A 13618-nucleotide genomic window follows, 5' to 3' on the forward strand; every position below is an offset into this window, starting at 1 on the left:
TGGGAAAGTGAACTGTTGGTGAAGAAGAGGGAGGAGCCTGTTGCATGTACTTGGTTGAGATCAAAGATGTGTATGGGAGTCAGAGAAATACAGTTTATAAAGGTGGTTAAGAAAAGTTGATGGGTTTTGTTGTCAGCAATTCACATCTCTAGTTCTTGCCTTTGGAGTCTCTAGGTCCTGCAATGGACTTCCTGAATCCTGTAGCTGAATGGTACAAGTAGCCCTGCTCAGGAGCTAGGGTATAATAAAACCAGATCAAAATAAAATTCCATCTAGCTTTTGAGTTCTGCTGGTGCTTAGACTGTCTGTTGAGGGACAGGTAGTACAGGAATAATAAAGGATTGCAAAGGATGTTTAAAAAATCACTCATCTTGGGGCAGCTAGGTGGTACAGTGAGTAGAGCACCGGCCCTGGAGTCAGGAGGACCTGAGTTCAAATCTGGCCTCAGACACTTGACACACTTACTAGCTGTGTGACTTTGGGCAAGTCACTTAACCCCAATTGCCCTGCCTTCCCCCCTGCAAAAAAAAAATCACTAGTCTTATTTACATTTACATTTAGGAGCTTGACAGGAGGAACCAGTGTCTTCAGTGTTCTGGGCTCCTTTGCTTTAGTTATGGTTTTGGTTTGATTTGTCCTGAGGACTCTTTTCCTTCCACTGGTAGAACGGGTGTGCCCTCCCTGTTCAGTTACTCTATGCCAGTGCCAATAGAGACTGGATCAGTGTGTCAGAGCAAGCTGGCTTTTACCAGCAGCTGTTTCCAGTCCTCTACTGAGTGCCTGCTTTCCTCCCTCTCTTCTGTGTTCTTTTCTAACCTTTAAACCTCTCTTACATTTCCTTCCTATTTCCTCTTTCCTCCCTCCGTTCTCTTTGTCTTCTGGATTTCCATTAGACTTAAGCTTATTCTTTTCATTTTTCATTAAAGTCCTACTCTATAAGTCTTGACCAGTCGGAGGAGGAAATCCTGGGTTCCCAAAGACCTTACTGCATTATCAGGCCAGAGAAACTCATGAATGCTATGTGCTAGAAAGGCTTCTTCAGCCTGTATTTGTGGAGGGCAAGTGGACACCAGTGAAATAATAGATCATCGAAGTATTAAAATAACATTTTCAGAATCCTTGCTTTCCCATGTTCTTTAAGAAAAAGATAATGTTACTGTGGATGATTGGATAAAAACACCTCTTTCTCTGCCACACGCATAACTATAACCCCCTTTGTATGCCATGAAAGCCACCGTATGCCATGGACATATACGAATGGTGTTCTTCATTATGTCTTCTCATGTAACTTTTCCCCACTTCTGATGTTCTTCTCCACCATGGTCTTGGAGAGCAAGCCACTTTCCTAGGGTAGGGAATCTTCAGATGAGAACCAAGCATGAGGGAAGGAAGCAGCCCTGACCTAAGAAGTCAGGAGACCCGAGTTGGAGTCCAAGTCACTTTGAAGTCTAGACCTCTGAGCCTTAGGTAAATGAGAGGGTTAAACTAGATCACGGTTCTTCCAGGTATAAAAAATCTCATCACTCTAGAATTGGCTTTTCCTGCCTGATTCCTATCTCCTAAATACTGGCTAATTGATTGTTCCTTTTCATGTTTCTGATCTAGCAGTTTGGTAGTACTGGTTTCTCCCCTGGGATATATGGGATTGTGGACAAGATAACTAAGAAAGCTAAAGTTGGTATTCTAACATACAACATGGTCATGTGTCAGATTATCTAATCTACTTTGACACTCCAGTTGACCCTAGCACCCCACCCCCCCAAAAAAAGAGTTGCTTTGCTATTATCTGCCAGCTTATATCTATGGCTCTGATCTTGCCCTTGAACTGAAAAGAGAAGTGGCATGGACCAAAATAATGTGTATAAAGCAGATCCCTGAGACGGAGAGTATGAGCTGGGCTTGGAGCTAATGAGGGAATCTTCCCCGACTCTGGCATCATGTCTCCTCTTGCCAGCTTTTCCTGTTCCATCCCCAAGCAGAGCTGGTTTTTGGAGGTTGTTTCTAATAGGGGTTTGCACTGGTGGTGATGATGGGGGGAGGATTGTTCCTTCTCTCTCCTTTGGCAGTGCTGAAGTGGGAGGCAAGTGAGTACACTGTAGATGGAGGGAGGTTTCTTCCCCAGGAAGTACGTAGGTGGTAGATTCCAGGTGACATGACTTTGTTTAACCTCCAGTATTTTTTTTTTCTTTCCCCTCCCACAGAAATGGAGGCAAACGACCATTTTAACTTTACTGGCCTTCCCCCTGCACCTGCTGCCTCAGGACTGAAACCCTCCCCCTCCTCAGGGGAGGGCCTCTACACTAACGGGTCTCCCATGAACTTCTCTCAGCAAGGGAAAAGTGAGTGTGAGGGCGAGATTGCCTGGGCCTGGGAGGGGCTTCATTCCTTCAGAGCAAATTATGGGAGATTTGGCTCCTCTTCTATACTAGTGTGGGCTCATGAGCTCACTCCTGCCAGGGGGAAAAGGGTTCCACTAGTAGAGCTGCTAGGAAGGGATCTAAGAAGGGGAGGAGTGCAGGGGGAAGCAGCAGGCTCCCATCCATGGTCAGTGTGGCTCTAACTGTTTGAGGTAGTAGTATCAGGCCTCTGTGATTTGCCTTAGGTTCCGCAGAGGAGGCTGGAGAAGGCTTCCTGGCTTTTCCATCTCAAGCTGTTCTTGTGGTGGCTCTGTCCCTTTGCTTCTTCCCAGAGGCCAGGGAGGGGGAGTAGTGCTGTTTTGGCTTTAGTGGACAGAGCAGAAAGCCTGCCCCAGGGCTCTTACTAGCTGCTATGATCCTGGACAAGGCACTTAGCTCTTTGTATCTGTTTCTTCTCTTCCATCCTAAGGGGGTTGGAATTTAGGACCTCTAAGGTCTCTTCCAGCTCTAAATCTGATTGAATGATAGCTAGCTGGGGGAGAGGGGGAGGGCAGAAAATATAGAGATGAGCCTTGGATACCCTTTTTTTTTTTTTTGAATGGCAGCTGGGGTAGAAGAGATGAGTTTCTCAGTCCTCCGAAGTTTGCCTGACCCACACAGAGAGACACATGGAGAAAAAGTAGAAGCTGTGAGCTCTTGTGTCCATCGCAAACCCTGAGAGGGTTTGAGTATTCAGCTGGTGCCTCATTAAGGAGTGTATACTTCTGAATGGAAGTGTTGCTATTAGGATCAGGTCTTTGCCTGGATTTGACTGATCAGCTGCTCTGCACCCCAGCCCTGCCAGGAGCCTCTAATCCTCCTCAGATCCAGGCAAATTGCACTTGTAGGCAGAGAAGCGCCCAGGCTTCTTCTGGAAGTACAGAGATTCTAGTGCCCAGCTTCTTGTCCTCCCCTCCATGGAAGGGGTCTCTGAGCATAATTTCCTGCAGGGTTGGAGTATGTGCCCCTTTAGTCTCTTCATGTCAGGGCCTCTTACCTGCCTGTCTTGGTGCCTCTTGTCTCCCTTCCCTCTGGCTCCCGGCTGCCAGCTTTCCTGCCTGTTGGCAGTGAGAGCTGGAGTCTACATCACTGGTCACGAAGATTCCCCCCTCCTCCCCCTGCACATTCCCCTCCAGTGGCTGTGAGGAGGGGCTAAGCCCAGCCCCCTGAGCTGCGATCTTGTCGCTGGGGTGACTGAGAAAGCTATTCTTAGCCTGGATCTGCATGTGCTGCTGAGGTGGAGCCTGTCCCTACTGGCAGCTCGACTGCTCTTGCCAGGCAGGAGGGGGAGGGATGAACAATCCAGCCCAGGGAGGAGAGAAGTGAGCTCAGCGGTAATTCTGAGGGCCTGCAGTGGACTCCACATAGCCCTGTGGTGACTGCTGGGTTCTTCTGGGGATGAGGAGAAATAGAGGTCACTGTGGGGAGTCTTGTAGCTTTATATTAAAAAATAGAGTGCTGAACACGCAGAGCAACCAGCTTCTTTCTGGTGGCTCCCATGGGAAGCTAAGAGCTCCCCAACCCCCCACTTCCCAGTGCTTCCCGAACACAGCACCCTCAGCAGTAGTTGCTATGCTTACAGGCAGGAGTATCTGGGTATGGCGTTCCCTGGAGACAAGAGGCCAAATATAGCAGAGGGGAAATCCCCCCTTCCTGTCTCCCCTCCCCTTAGGCAGTGCTCTCAGTGTGGGGCTCTTTTGGCAGGCACATCTTGGTGAGAGATAACTGACGCCTTTCTTTTCCCTCCCTCTCACAGGTTTGAATGGTGATGTGAATGTTAATGGCTTATCTACTGTATCTCACACTACTTCAGGGATTTTGAACTCTGCTCCCCACTCCTCTGGCACTTCACACCTCCATCACCCCAACGTGGCCTATGACTGTCTCTGGAACTATCCGCAATATCCACCTGCCAGTAGTGGCAGCAACCTTAAAGATCCACCCCTTCTCTCCCAGTTCTCAGGCCACAGACAATATCCACTCAATGGCACCATTGGGGCCAGCCGGCAGGGCTCGCCCCCAAGTCAAAACACTAACCTGCGGGCTGGTAACCAAGAGTTCTGGGCCAATGGAACCCAGAGTCCCATGGGACTCAATTTTGACTCACAGGAACTATATGACTCTTTCTCTGATCAGAATTTTGAGGTGATATCCAATGGACCCCCTGGCTTCTTCACCTCCTCACCACCCTCTCCTATGCTGGCCTCCAGCGTCCAGACTTTTGCACCTTCCCAGGATCCCGAAAGTGGTGAACATCCTGGCGAGGCAGCCGATAAGGAGCTAGCCCCCATCGTAGCAGAGAATGGCACTGGTTTGGTGGGTAGCCTGGAGCTGGAAGAGGAACAGCCAGGTACGGGGATGGGCTGGGAGGGCCAGGGAGAGGAGGGAGAGAAGCAGGGCTTTGGGGCTGTGGCCTGTTCCTGAGGCAAGAAGAACCCGTCTTTCCCGCTCTGCAGTGGAGGCTGATTTGCATGTTGGTGATCAGCAGAGCCAAGCGGCTGGTGTTCTTGTGGCAGTAGCGGCTGCTCAAGAGTAGGAGGTCGAATTATTTCAAGCTCACGAGGAGCCGGCAGCCTGGGCAGGGCAGGTGGGCAAGCCAGGAACCACCACTCCCTTCCCTTACCCCTCCTACCCCAAGAATCCTTGCAAGTGCCTTCATCAGAAAGCCAAGGAGGGGGTTTGGCATGTGGCACTGAAGAGGGTGAGACAGCATCCCAGGAACAAGGTCATAGGGCCAGGCAGTCCTCCTGAAGGAGGTGGTCAGCTTGCCTTCCCAGTTTCTGCTATGCCTCTGTGATCAGCTGGCATTCAGGGGAGAGAAAGGAACAGTCCAGAGCTCAATGTTTTGCTTGTGTGCTTTTCTCTATCCCATCTGTCGTTTTTCACTGGGTATATGTGTACATATGAGGTAACCCCTCCTTCCTACCATGTCCCCCATTCTCGCCATAATAATAACCTGGCTTACCCCTGGCTCTTCCCAGCTGCTAAGTGCCAAAGTGACTCTCTTCAGAACCAAGTCGTTGCTTTCTCTATCTCTTGTTCCCTCTAGATGAAAAACTCTTCTAAGAACATGAGAGTGAGGTCTGTCTATGACCTCATTCTGCCCTGCCCTAGGTGAAGCTGCTGTCGGGCATCTCTGCTTGCCCAGAGTTAGTGACCTTTTGCTAAAGCTGTTCTGCCTGCTCCAGGTTGAGTGAGCTCATCCAAGGTTCTGACCTGGGCTTCTTTACCTTGTCTCGGATTCTCCTAGAATTGAAGATCTGTGGCTATCCCAGCTCAGCCCCTTCTGTGGAATCACTGCACCAAGAGGTCTCAGTCCTGGTCCCTGACCCTACAGTGAGCTGCCTGGATGATCCCTCACAGCTTCCGGAACAGCTGGAAGACTCACCTATCCTTGATGAAGATCCATTGGAGCCCTTTGACTCACTGGCTCCAGGTGGGCTTGGAGGCTTGGGGCATTATACAGCCGCCTACCTGCTGCTTGGGGAGCATTGACAGTCCTGGGGGAAGCACAAGGAACTTTGAGGTTTCCAATCTCATGAACATTGCTGAGTGATACAGTGGTCTAAAAATGACCAATAGAAATGTTTGGGTAGATCATGCTTGATCTGGCTTTGTGTGTTTTGCAAGGAGGCTTTCTGCCCTTGTTGGCCGAGGATACTGAGGTGGAACAGTTTGTTGGACAGGGACCTTTTAACCTTGCTGGAACTATAGGAAAGGAGCTGAACTCTTATACTTAATAGAAGGGGAGCATTCTAAACTTGGAGACAACTGTTTTTTCTCCAAGGAGTCAAAGCTCATTCAGACTTTGCCTGGACCACTCTCTTCTATCCCATCCCCTTGATGTGTGAGAACAGATAGCAGTTAAGTACTGCTCTTGGGTTGGTACAGAGCTGCTGGCTTCCTGGCCTCCCCCTACCCACATACCCCTTAACATCCAGTTAGACTCATCCTTTGATTTGATATCACAGTCTTCACAGCCGTGGCGATCGGGATAGAAGGAGCAATACTAGGCCCCAGAGGATTGTGTTTAAATATCTTGCTCTTCTCCTTTCTTTATCTATCAACAGAGCCAGGGAGCGGTGGGCTCTATGGGATGGATGACTCAGAGTTGGTGGGTGAAGAGGACAAGCTGCCCCTTGGAGACAGCCCTGACATCTCAGCCCTTGAGTGCCCCTCCCTCAACAATTCCGCTGCCTTCAGTCTCTTGGCAGATGACAGCCAGACTTCAGCCTCAATCTTTGCCAACCCCACCTCACCTCCTGTCCTAGGGGAGTCTGTCTTACAAGGTGTGTGTCTGGGAGATTATTGGGTAGGAAGGGTAAAGAGAGAACAAGGGAGGATGATGATATAAGGACTGACAGAGGCTATGGGAAAATGTTGAGGCTTTGATAAACCTACTTGTTGGAAGGTAGAAACAGAGAGGGCATGGAGGCAGTTGTGGAAGCTGGGTCTCCATCCCTCCTTGCTCAGGAGAATTTAGGAGTGTGAAGCTATAAGGTTAGCAGAGAGGGGAGGGATTCCAAGGGCTCTGATGGCTCCAGGTCAACAAGCAGCTTATCAAGTGCCTATTATGGACCAGGCACTGAGCTAAGCAGCAGCCCTCCAGTAACCCACAGTGACATCCCCAGAAATGAAAGCAGAAGTAGGCGTAGGTTTGAGGAGGTGGGGGATTGATAGCATTCCTCCCTTCTGATGGGAGTCCTTGTCTGGCCTTTTGGGTTCTAGATGGCAGCTTTGAGCTGAATAATGGGAGTGATCCAGAACAGGAAGAAGTGGAGACGAGCTCGACAGCTGTCTCCCCGGGCCTTGCACAGCCGGCCCCAGCTCAGCTGTCCCCGGCGGACACGGACACAGACAGGAGCAGTGGTCCTGGGTGCCCCCCTGACCTTGGAGACAAGGCTGAGGGAGGAGGCAGTGCTTCTGGCAACGGTAAGTGCCTCAGATTCTGCTGTCCCATTCTGTCTGTGGCTCTGACCAGTCCGTTCACAAGGAACAGTCCTTTCTACCCAGCATGGTTGGCTGACTGCTTCTACCCCTCCTTCCATCCATGCTTGGGATGAGAGTTTGAGGGCACCCTCAGAAATCATCCTCAACTAAAGAAGAGGGTCGATGCCTTTCATGTTGTATATCACAGTCATCCCTTTCTGCCCCAAGTGAGTCTTTCCTTGTAACAAAGAAAAACCGGTAACAAGCAGCCAATAGAGATTGTGTAGCCGGCCCCCAGCCTCGTCCCTTCTTCTGGGCTAAGATTGTCTGATTTACAGATGAGGAAAATGAATCTTAGAGGGAGGACGTGACTGCCCAGGGTCACAGAAGAAGCAGCAGAAAGCTGGAGCTCAAAGTCGGCCCTCCTAACTTTTGAGTTCTGGGTTCTTTCCCATACACTTGTCTTACCAGTTTCCTTCCCTTTGGTTTTGCCCACTTTTCCCCTCAGGAGATGTCCTTCGGAGACGGATTGCCACCCCAGAGGAGGTTCGATTTCCCCTTCAGCATGGGTAGGTGCTCCAGTCTTTAATTTTGAAAAGCCCAAGAGGAGGGGGCATTTTCTAACCCTGGGAACTCCAGGCTGGGTAGTTTGGGGTGGGGTCAAGGCAGGTGTCTACAACATTTTATTTTCTGCCATGAGAGACTAGTTTTCCTGTGCCTTTCCCTGCCCTTCCTCTTTCCTTACCACATGGCAGCCTGTCCTCCACCCCCACAGTTAGCTCTGCCCAAGGGGCTCATTCGTCTCCTCCCTCAGGCCTGGCAGGTGGCCCCAGATCTCTGAGTCATCCAGTCAGGCTGGGCTGGGGCAGCTTCGGGGTGGAGTGGCAGCAGATGTGGATTTGGGCGGCTTGTTTTAGAGGTCTGTGGAGGAGTAGGGGCAGGAGTAGGATAAGACTGGAGGGAGTGAGCTAGCTGACCACCTTGGGTCTGGCATTGCCACCTCCCTGGCTGCTCCTTGTTCCCTGGGCCTCCCAAGCCTGTGCTGTGGTTAGAAGTTTGTCTGGAAGATAAGGCTCAGCTGGCTGCTCATAATGATGCTCCTTGGAATGCAGAGTCCTAACCAGACCGTGTCCCCTGAGTCACTACCTGGAGTCAGCAGGAATCCTTCTCTCCCACCTGGCTATGTCAGTGCCCTTTTCCCTTTCTCCTTTTTGATCATGCTTCCAGTTTCCTCTCTAAATCCCAGTGACTCTGACCTGTAAGACACCAGGAAGGGCATTTATAGAGCCTGAGTCTTGGCTGGCTGGCTGGAAGAGGAGGTGTAAAGTCCCTCTCGTGAGCATGTCCAGCAAGCCCCCTTCCATGATACTACTGGAGTGAAGGGTGGCATTGGAATCAGGAAGACCTAGGTTCCGATTCCACCTCTGACACTCATGTCACTTGAAGTCAGTTGTCAAACTTTTCTGAGTCTCATTTTCCTCCTCTGTAAAATGAGTGGGTTAAACTAGATGGTCTCTGGGGCTCTGGCCCCCCTTGCCAGTAGACAGAGGGTCACAAAGAGCTTTCTGTTGAGTGCTGGGCGCAGAAGGGTGGGTGACGCGGTGGCAGGGGCCATGTGCTTCCCTGACAGATGGCGGAGAGAGGTGCGAATCAAGAAGGGCAGCCACCGGTGGCAGGGGGAGACGTGGTACTATGGCCCCTGTGGAAAAAGGATGAAACAGTTTCCAGAAGTGATTAAGGTAACGTAGCAGTCACTGGCTATCTTCTGGGCAGGTGGACGTTCACCTAGTTAAGGGACATGGGCACACGTGCACACATTCACCTAAATCTGTTATGCGATGTGCATGTGTGTGCGCGTAGACACACGCACACACGCACACAGTCTGCCCTAGGGAATGTGGTAGAGAGTCAATTACTGGGGACCAGAGGGGGCCTGCTATCCTCAAAAATGTCTCATTCTCCTCCCAGTACCTGAGCCGAAATGTGGTACACCACGTCCGCCGGGAACATTTCAGTTTCAGCCCTAGGATGCCTGTGGGAGATTTCTATGAAGAACGGGACACCCCTGAGGTATAGTTCTTAATGCACTTCAGTTGGCCCAGCCCCCTTCAGCCAGGCTTGGAGGGTCTGTGGACTTGGGGTGGTGAGATCAGAGGGCCATGGCACTAGCATGAATGTCATGCCCGATCCTTTCCCTTTCCACAACTCGTGACTTCAATCCAGTTGTTCTTCCTGCTCCAGGGCTTGAAATGGGTACAGCTCTCAATGGAGGAGATACCTTCCCGCATCCAGGCCATCACTGGCAAGCGAGGTCGTCCCCGCAACACTGAGAAGGCCAAAGCAAAGGAAATACCCAGAATTAAACGAGGACGTGGGCGGCCGCCCAAAGTCAAAATCACCGAACTTTTGAGCAAGACGGATGCCAGACTCCTGAAGAGGCTCGAAGCTCCAGGTGAGAGCAGTCACACACACCCTCCTCCGGTGGGGCCAGACCCCTTTGTGAGCACTCCTGCGTTACTTCTCAATGTCACTTGGGGTTTCCAAGAAGCCCATGGGGCACATGACTCTCCCTTCTCCCCCTGCTTATGATGTGGCTGTAAAGTCACTTAGCCTAGCCAGTTTTCTTGGCTGTTGGTGAAAAGGTGCCGACTTCCCTGGCTCACTGGTTGTGGAAATTCGTGCATTGTTGATGTGTTCCTGGGCTGCTAACTTACACTTGACCCCACTCATGCATACTGGCCTTCCCAAAGAAAACTCATTAAAACTCTTGAAAAAGAGAGTTTTAATGAGACTTAAGGGGTGATAACTGGATTTTTATTAAATATCTTAAATATTTAATTTGTGCCTGAGAGAGAACTTTATATCAAAAGCATATCTTCTAAGAGACTAGATGTACGGTCCTGACAAATTACTGTTTTAGAAAACTTGTCTCTTCTTTGGGGGGAAATTTAGGACCATCAGTGGAGAAAATTCGAGCCATAGAACCTGAAATTGCCCCTTTGGATACAGGACTTAGCGTGATTTCAGTTAGGATTTGAAGCATGTCCGTGTTTGCCCCAAAGAGCAGAGGGAAATGCTTTCCTTGTCTTGGCTTTCCGCTGCCCCTTTTCTCCCACAGGTTGTGCTACTTTAAGAGTCCATCTTGCTTAGGTAGATGGATTCCTGGGCCCAGAGTCAGGAAGACCCAAGTTCAAAACTGACCTTAGACACTTAATAGTTGTGTGAACCTGGGCAAGTCACTGCCTCTGTTAGCCTCATTTTCCTCATCTGTAAAATGGAGAGAACATACAGCACCTGCCTCCCAGGGTGGTTGGAGAATCAGATGAGATCGTATTTGCATAGTGCCTTTCCACATAGTAGGTGCTACATAAATGCTTGTTCCCTCTCCCCATCTTCCCCTTCTTCCTAATAAAATGCCATCCTCAATGACTTACAAAGATGCCTCCAGTTGCCTCTGAAGATATTTGAGTTCTCCGAGCTGTTCAGAATGGTCTTCTCGCCTGCATCTTGTGACCTGGGCCACTGTGGCTTCTTTTGAGAGCTCTGGGGACCCATTTTGGTTGTGGGAAAACTCATCCCTAGGACTAGAGCATTGGTCCTAGCAGGCCAGATCTCCCCATCTTAGCCTCTCTTCTCCCTCTGTTTGCACAGATGCCCCAGGTGATGGAGACAAGGTGAAGATGAGTAAGATCAAGAAGAAGACAAGAAGGAAGGTATATTGGAGGGGAGGGAGAGGTGTGCTTCCTGCCCCTCACCCACCATCACTCATCACTATCAAGGATGAGTAATAAACCCCCTTCATTGTTCTGTCACCTGTAAAACCCAAGAATGTTGCACCAAGGGTTCTCCAGGGGTTTCCTGTTCAGTCCTCCTTTTGTTGATTGCTAGTTTAAGCAAAGTCTGGGCAGCTTGATTGTCCAAGTTCCATGCTGGGGAGGGGCCGTGTGATGTGGCCAGTGATTTCTAGGAGGGGGAATTTGGTCTCCTCTCATTCATTCCCATTGTTCCATGTGTGTTTGGTATCTGTAGCTCAAGCAGAGATAGCAGAGGCTTGGCAAGGGACTCACTTCTTTGTGGTTTGCAGGCCAAAAACCAACGAAAACAAGAAGCCAAAAGCTCCAAGCAGAAGGAAATGAAGAAGAAATCCAAGGTAAGTGTGAGTCTGGGTGCAAAGGGAGGAGACAGGAGGCTAGAAGGTGATATGACTGAGGAAGGCCTTCTCTGTCACTGTGAGGGTGGGCATGGTCCTCTAAGCCACCCAGGCTCACCACTTAGCTGTCCCCCTTGCCTCTTCACTCTCCTCCCCTCGTCCTCAGGCTGAGCCCAGTTGCTGGCTCTTACCTCCGACACCACCCCCACCCTGGTGCACTAGCTTGTTGGGTAAAGGTCTCTCTCCATTCTAGTCCATCCTTCGCTTAGCTGCCAGAGGGATCTTCCTGAAAAGTGCAGGTCTGCCCGTGTGACCCCCCCATCCACTCAGCTCCACTGGCCCCCTGTCATCTCTAAGGTCAAATATAAAATCTTCTGTTGGACTTTGAAAGGCTATTATCACCTGGCCCCTCCCTACCTTTCTGGTCTTCTTTATATCCTACATCTCTCATGCGCTCCACAATCCAGTGGCACTGAACTTTGCTTTCTTCATGAAAGAAACTCCCATCTCCTGACCGAGGGGTTTTCCCCAGCTCTCCCCCACATTTGGAATGTCTTCCTCACCTCTGCCTTCTGGCTTCCTACAAGTCTCAGCTGACATCCTGCCTTCCGTAAGAAGACTGTCCCAATCTTTCTTATTGCTAATGTGGAACTTCCCTTTGCTGAAGATCTGTAATTTATCATTTATACATATGTGTGTATACGTGTATATGTGTATATGTGACATATGTGAGGTATACACATACATACACACAAATGATATATATGCAGACACATAGATTCATAATATACATGCATAATCTTGTTTGTACAGAGTTGTGCATGTTATCTCCCACGTTAGACTTATGAGCTCCTCAAGGGCAGGGACCAGGACCGTCTTTTGCCTTTCTTTGTATACTTAGCACAGTGCCTTAGCACAGAGGAGGCACAATCTGTATGGATCTTTCTTTTTTTTCCCTGAATAAATAGGCTGAGAAGGAGAAGGTAAAAGCAAAGACGGATAAACTCAAAGAGAAAGTCAGGAAAGAGAAGGTTAGACCAAAGGAGAAGGAGGAGGCCAAACCATCCTGCAAAGCCGAAAGGGTGTCGGGCCCCCAGCGGCGCCTGGAGGAGCGACAGCGACAGCAGATGATCCTGGAGGAGATGAAGAAGCCCACGGAGGACATGTGCTTGGCTGACCACCAGGTGACTTAGGATGGTGGGGGTCCAGGGAGGTGCTGTGTTTTTTAAATAAGTTTTTACTGATATCTTTTGTGTTTATGCCACTTTCATTTCCCAGTATGTTCCTCCTCCCTCCTTGTATCTTCTTTGAGACTAAGCTTGGTCGTCTTCATTTCACAGTATTCAGTTTCAGTGGTCTTTGTTGCTTGTATGTGTTGGTTTCCGGGCCCTGTTTACTTGTCTTTGTATCCGTTCATATAGATAGGTCTTTCTGTGTGTCTGTTTTCATCATACTCATCTTTTGTAGCACAGTCATATTTGATTTACATTCGTGTTTGTTTAGCCCTTCCCCAATCAATGGTCGTTTACTTTGTTTCCAGTTCTTTGCTACCACAAAAAGTGCTGCTATAGATACTTGAGTGTGATGTGCGGCCTTTCTTCTTGTCCTTGACCTCCTTGGGGTAGTAGTAGCATTGGAGTTTCTGGGTGAAAGGTTCTGGACATTTTAGTCAATTTCTTGGCATAAGTCCAGATTAATTTCCAGTGTGCAATACCAGTAACTCATTAGGTTATCCATCTCACCGTAATTCCTTATAGAGACATTAAAAAGTGGGGGGGGGGGGCGCAGTGTGTGCACCTCCATACACACACACAGCTTGAAAATCACCACCAAACATGACTATATTCATAAACAAAGAGAGCCAAGAAAAGTAGGATTGTATATGAAAGAGTGGAGCTTTTCTAGCTCAGTCTAACTGAACATAGTAGGGCCAACACTGCCCTGCTTTATGTCCCCTTCGCAGCTTGTCATCTCCTGGGTACTTCTGTCGAATGTGTCCTTGATGCTATTTTTTCCCTCGCTGTCACTGCTCTGCAACTCTTCTGTCCCCCCTCCCCCCGCCCCACAAGAAAAGCCTTCCCTTGTAACAAGGAAATATAGTCAAAACAAATACGTGTTTTTTCAGTCATGGCTGAAAGTGGAT

The 13618-nt window shown here is 49.5% G+C and overlaps 1 protein-coding gene across 3 annotated transcripts in view; it reads left to right on the plus strand.

The window, feature by feature from the left end:
- The window catches only part of BAZ2A (bromodomain adjacent to zinc finger domain 2A), a 34360-nt gene that overhangs the window by 12071 nt on the left and 8671 nt on the right, over positions 1–13618 (plus strand). For all 3 annotated transcript variants that reach the window (XM_036759710.1, XM_036759712.1, XM_036759711.1), the window contains 12 exons: positions 2202–2339; positions 4153–4746; positions 5647–5832; positions 6467–6685; positions 7125–7328; positions 7834–7894; positions 8956–9064; positions 9294–9395; positions 9567–9777; positions 10977–11038; positions 11410–11475; positions 12444–12659. In XM_036759710.1, the coding sequence (XP_036615605.1) occupies positions 2204–2339; positions 4153–4746; positions 5647–5832; positions 6467–6685; positions 7125–7328; positions 7834–7894; positions 8956–9064; positions 9294–9395; positions 9567–9777; positions 10977–11038; positions 11410–11475; positions 12444–12659 (2166 nt within the window). In that variant the 5' untranslated portion in view covers positions 2202–2203. The remainder of the gene's footprint in view (positions 1–2201; positions 2340–4152; positions 4747–5646; positions 5833–6466; positions 6686–7124; positions 7329–7833; positions 7895–8955; positions 9065–9293; positions 9396–9566; positions 9778–10976; positions 11039–11409; positions 11476–12443; positions 12660–13618) is intronic.

The sequence above is a fragment of the Trichosurus vulpecula genome, chromosome 5, assembly GCF_011100635.1.
Source record: "Trichosurus vulpecula isolate mTriVul1 chromosome 5, mTriVul1.pri, whole genome shotgun sequence".
NCBI classification, from domain to species: Eukaryota; Metazoa; Chordata; class Mammalia; order Diprotodontia; family Phalangeridae; genus Trichosurus; species Trichosurus vulpecula.